Source organism: Lycium ferocissimum, unplaced genomic scaffold (assembly GCF_029784015.1).
Source record: "Lycium ferocissimum isolate CSIRO_LF1 unplaced genomic scaffold, AGI_CSIRO_Lferr_CH_V1 ctg9066, whole genome shotgun sequence".
Taxonomy (NCBI): Eukaryota; Viridiplantae; Streptophyta; class Magnoliopsida; order Solanales; family Solanaceae; genus Lycium; species Lycium ferocissimum.
The window spans coordinates 26,122-32,045 of record NW_026727561.1 but is presented as its reverse complement, the minus strand read 5'-3'; the positions used below and the strand labels follow the sequence as shown (position 1 = coordinate 32,045).

At 34.8% G+C, this 5,924-nt stretch overlaps 1 protein-coding gene across 1 annotated transcript; it reads left to right on the top strand.

Moving 5' to 3' along the window:
- Positions 1–1,961: 1,961 nt before the first annotated feature.
- Positions 1,962–4,023, top strand: LOC132046026 (probable membrane metalloprotease ARASP2, chloroplastic). The gene has a single exon (XM_059436573.1). The coding sequence runs from the start codon at positions 2,097–2,099 to the stop codon at positions 3,423–3,425; it is 1,329 nt and encodes a 442-aa protein (XP_059292556.1). The 5' UTR covers positions 1,962–2,096; the 3' UTR covers positions 3,426–4,023.
- The last annotated feature ends 1,901 nt before the right edge of the window (positions 4,024–5,924 follow it).

Sequence of the window (5,924 nt, the reverse complement as noted above, 5' to 3'; positions counted from 1 at the left end):
TATGGATAAGGTTAGTCGCACGGCTCGACACCCGTACGACTCTCGAAGAAAGGCGCATTCCCCACACGGGCGGCGAATAACCGATTATCCGACCAACGGTCACGACCGAACGGTCACGAAGAACCGGGGCAACGTCCACGACCGATCTCGCTATATTCGAACCGGCAAAATCCGCTACAACCAACTCGGCCATATATGCTGACCTGACAACGACCAACCACGATATGAGTTGTCTCCGGACACAACGAATTCATGCAAAGCTTCTTCGGATCAGACACTACCGTTCGTTCTCTTCCTTTTACCAATCCCAAGTTTCACCGGACAAACTTTATCCGGTTTTTACCGTATACAATTTTTTTCCTCATTTAATGAGCCTTATATATGGTGTGAATCTCAACTATTTGGAATTTTAAAGTGAATATCAAGCATATTGGAGGAAAAAAGGAGAAAATTGCAACTTGGTACTACCTAAGCTTTATGGAGAGGTAGTTAAAATTCCTCCAGCAGCCATTTCCCTTGTCAAATGGCTATTATGGTAATTTTACTAATTGAGGCAAACAATATGCCCAGTTGATATTGTGAAGTTTCATAATCCTACTGTGCACACAAATGAGATATGCACTTGACATTGATGCACGTATTAAAATATCTCATACTGGTTGCTAGAGTGGACTATTATTTTGTTAAATGATCTTTAAGATTAAATTAGTTTGGGAAGTCATATGGGAATTCGAATGACTATAGGTAATCACAAGATCTGACTTGTTTATTTGGTTAAGGTAACTACTCCGTTAATTCTGAATGAAGAAGTGCGCTCAAAATTCTCTAATTCACAAGGAGGGATTAATTCTTCTCAAAATTCTCTAATTCACAAGGAGGGATTAATTATTGTAGATGACATGATGTAATTACATTCAGAAAGTGACTACTGTTGATTACTGTAACTCTTTTTTTTTCTATAAAAAGATACTTTTATGTTTCAAAGTATATCACAATGAAATAAACAATACATTTTAGATTATATTTACGCTTGAGTTGGTTAAAAAGTCATATGCAGTTGGATCCTCAATGGATTAATTCAGATAAACAAATTATTCTTTGCAAGATGCCGTCTGCATTGTCTCAAATTAATTGTCATATTTTGCTTCTCAAAAGTCAAACTACATGAATTTTAATCAAGTATGCCCTTAAATTTTTTATAAATGTCATATGTGATCAATTTCACATAATTTAAGAGCATATTTGACCCTTTTCTGTTTATTAATCATTTGATTAGGTCAATTGGTGGGTGTCATTAAAATAAGGACAAATTTGAACCAAGTATTGGATGGTAAGGCATATTTGTGCTAAAGAATTAACGATAAACATATTTGCTTAATTTGACATAGTTAAAGACTTTAAGAACATATTTGGCCTTTTCCGTAAAATGTATTTTTTAAAAAATTAAATTGACATGGGAAAATTTGCAATTTGAATAGTTTTAGTATTTTATATATCTAAATTTTAATTGTAAGACATTGATTGATCAAATTTAATTTAACTTTAAATATTACTAGTTAAATTTACTTTCGAACAACAAAATATAACAACTAATTTGGGATGGGTATTTTCTCATTCGGTGTTCGGTATCCACATTTGAGCCCGATTATATCGAGATTCGTGCGAAGTAAAGCCCATTTGTGGGAAAAACGCTCGATGCCAAGGATTTTCCATAGCGAGACTCGAACCCAAAAATCTCTGATTATAACACGTGCAGCCTCATCCATTGCACCACGATGTGGTGGTTTGTTACAACAAGTCTAACACCATTAGTCCAATCATAATTATTTTGTTTTATAAATTTTTTTCACTTGTTTTCATAGGGAAATTTCTCCTGGACAGCTGTTGAGTGTTGCGCATGAATAGGGCCCAAAGAAAATAGAAAAGTTGTGGTCTGACTAGTTGTGGTGTGAGCAGTTTAAACAGATCACACACTTCCCCTCCACATATCTAAATTTGGCAATTATCCATTCCTATCTTCTCTATGCCCCTTATTAACCAAACCCCTCAATTCAAATTTAACCCCTTCAATCCCACAAAATCAACAAAAATAAAACATGATTATAAATCTCCCCTCTTCCTCTCCTTCTTGTTCTCTCTCACAATTAATTAATTCAAAACCAAACATTTCAAGATTCCAACTCAAGACCAAAACTCACTTCTCAAGATCTTTATCTTTTCATTCCAAGAATCAATTTTTACATCAAAAGAACAAATACCAACTTGGTAGAAGAAATAATTTCAAGAGTTTTGCAATTCCAGGACTTGATTTTGGTGGTTTTGAGAGTACACAATCAGTTCTTGAAGCAGTTGGTGTATTAACAGCTATTATTGTAGTTCATGAAAGTGGTCATTTTCTTGCTGCTTCTCTTCAAGGTATTCATGTAAGTAAATTTGCTGTTGGATTTGGTCCAATCTTAGCTAAATTTAATGCTAAAAATGTAGAGTATTCACTTAGAGCATTTCCTCTTGGTGGTTTTGTTGGTTTCCCTGATAATGATCCTGATAGTGATATTCCACCTGATGACAAAAACTTACTTAAAAATAGACCTATATTTGATAGGGTTATTGTTATTTCAGCTGGGGTAATAGCAAATATAATATTTGCTTATGTTATAATATTTACACAAGTGTTGTTAGTTGGATTGCCTGTTCAAGAATCATTTCCAGGGGTTCTTGTACCTGATGTTAGGCCTTTTTCAGCTGCATCTAGAGATGGATTACTTCCTGGTGATGTAATTTTAGGTGTTAATGGAATTAACTTAGGGAAAAGTGGGCCTGGGCCTAGTTTGGTATCTGAAGTTGTTGATGTAATCAAGAAAAGCCCAAAGAGAAATGTGTTGTTGAAAATAGGAAGAGGAGAAGGGAATGTTGATGTTAGAGTTACGCCCGATGAGAATTCGGATGGCACGGGTAGGATTGGTGTTCAGCTCTCGCCGAATTTCAAGATTTCGAAAATTCAGCCGAAGAATATACTCGAGGCATTTAGCTTCTCTGGAAGAGAGTTTTGGGGTCTTACGTATAATGTTTTGGACAGCTTGAAACAGACGTTTATGAACTTCTCACAAACGGCTAGTAAGGTATCGGGTCCTGTTGCTATTATAGCTGTTGGTGCCGAAGTTGCAAAGTCGAACGTTGATGGGCTTTATCAATTTGCTGCTGTTCTGAATATCAACCTTGCGGTGATAAATCTCCTTCCTTTGCCGGCTTTGGATGGGGGTACTTTGGCATTGATACTCGTGGAAGCAGCTAGAGGTGGGAAAAAACTTCCTTCAGAAGTAGAGCAAGGGATTATGTCATCTGGAATCATGTTTGTGTTAATTGTTGGACTGGTCCTTCTTGTCCGTGATACTCTGAACCTTGATTTTATCAAGGATATGTTATAAACAGTTGTTCATAATCTGGAAGAATTGATATTGAGAAATTTACAGACAACTTGAACATAGCTCTTTCTTCCAAGACAAACGTTGCAAGGTACTTGACTTCTCATTGATTTCAATTTATTTCAGATACACGGATATTCCTGAACAGTTATGTTGGTATCACTGGCTCAAAAGAGAAACTCCTTGCTCATTTCACTATACAACGTATGTGGAAATTTATACAAGTACAATGTGTTACTTTCATATTCTTACTGTTTGCCACGGAAGCTGAGGAAACGAGGGGAGGAGCTGTTATAAAACTTGGGAAACTGGTCATAAAATTTGGTTATAGGTTTCCTTTTTGTCTAAAGAATCTATTTTAACACAAAGTTGAACTTGGCTTCTCCTGTTTCTTTTTTGCTTGAATTGTGTAGTGCAGCATTGTGTTTATGTCTCAATTAATACACATGATACAGATTTGTCTTCTTATGTCTCAAGAGATCTCATTTCCTCTCTTCGGGAGAAATGGTTCATTAAGTAGGTAGGTCCATTTTGCGCAAAATTTAGTATTTTCTTGTAGCCTGTGTATTCTATATTGTACTTTCAACACTCTGACGATCCATGATGAGTCTTATCTCTTATGTACCGGTAGTGATCAAATAAAAATATTGTTAGCTGGAAACAAGGTTGTTACTGCACCTTCAGTCATGTTAATGTCATAATTCGGGAACAACGAAGGAATTGTATGGTGGGGCTCACAACCAAAGGATGCACGAGCGAAATTGCCACCATCAACTAAGGATTAGACGGATTGAGGATAGAGTTTCTTTTTTATTCCTAGGGTAGTTGGCAAGAGCTATAACTTCTTATAATGCAGTTAATTCATCGGCAACATAGACCAGGCCAATGGCCCTGCTCCACTTTATACCTTTTTTTTTTAAGAAGGATTTGCTCCACTTTATGCTAAGAGAGTGGGGTTGGGTCAACTCCATTATAGGGCTAGTACGCTGAGCTGCTTCAAATTCTGCTGTGCCTGTGCACGAAGCAAGCACACAATGACTGCACAAATTTAAAAGAGATAAACTAATGTTACCATAGAGTATTTCCTCTACCTCAGCTATGGCAGAGTTTGGACAAGAGTACAAAAGGCGATGCATCCAATTTTTTTGTATGAATCCAAACTTTAATTTCTTAATTCTTTTAAATAATCCAGAAATCCATGACTTGGAGTCAAATTATGTGAATCCTCTATGGTATCTATTTCTGGACTAACAATATTATATTTGCATAATTTGTTTCAAATTTCCTGCTAAATATGTGGGGCTTCTTCCATTCGCAGGCATATAATATTGTTGGTCCAGAAAGACTTATAGAACCTGCATTTCACAGTCTTAGGTATATTCCTATCACATAGCAAGCACTCATGTGGTATCTACATCTACATTACATTATAAGTGAATAGAGACATAAAACAGTATAAGTTGAATTTCGTAGAAATGATCTATCTATGCATTTTTAAGCAATCAATGGTGTATTTTGGGCAACATGTATAAAGGATTAAACACTTCTAGTTGATGTTGGTGAGACTTGCTCTGACATTGAAATGGTGGCGTATGTTGTGTTCAGAAATTTATATAAGGGGATTTAAAAAGACACTACAAATTCATACCTAAGATTTGAATTTGTAACCAAAATTAAATTTTGGACCTCCTTTGCCAATATACTAGAAAAAAGTTCATAAAGGAAATTTTATAATAATAAATAAATAAAATAATAATAATAATAAATAATTCTGTATTGAAAGTATAATTTTTCGATGAAGGAGATTCAATTGAAACCCTTATGCAGGAGATTTTATAATGGTGGTTTGGGATGTTGATCGCCTCCTTTTATCTTTAGTCTGAGTTGGTTGGACGATAATTGCATAAAACTTAGCCCAAAGTCTTTTTCGCTATCTTATACTCCTTCTGTTGTTCGGAACTTCGGATAAAAGTCACCAATAATCACTTTTCATTTATGTAATTGAAAATAATAGCAGTCATGAAATTATATTTCAACTTTTGTAGATGAAATTTCAGGACATTATCGTGAAATTGTACTTGAAAAAAATTGAAATCACATGATAATATTATTAGCTATTATTTGAAAGCATGGCAAAAAAATGGTTGTGCCCACTATTTCTATCTATTGCTTGGCCTCCTTTCCTCATACGACTACTTAATCTATGGATATTAATATCTCTATACAACCCTAAATATTTATTGATATTTTTAACCATCAATTGGATTTAGCAATTAAAGCTCAAAAATATTAGCATTCGTTAAATATTGAGAAAATGAGACCTCTTGTCCACTTACAAAATGAATAGAAGAAAATGATCTTTTCAGATCTCTTATGTGTAAAATGAAGATCTCTTATGCTATAAAACTAAAAACAAGTCTGTAAAAGACTTTAGTATATTTCAAGTGTGAATATCTAAAGGAAAAAATTACATTGCTCATAATAATTTCTCAATTGACTGAT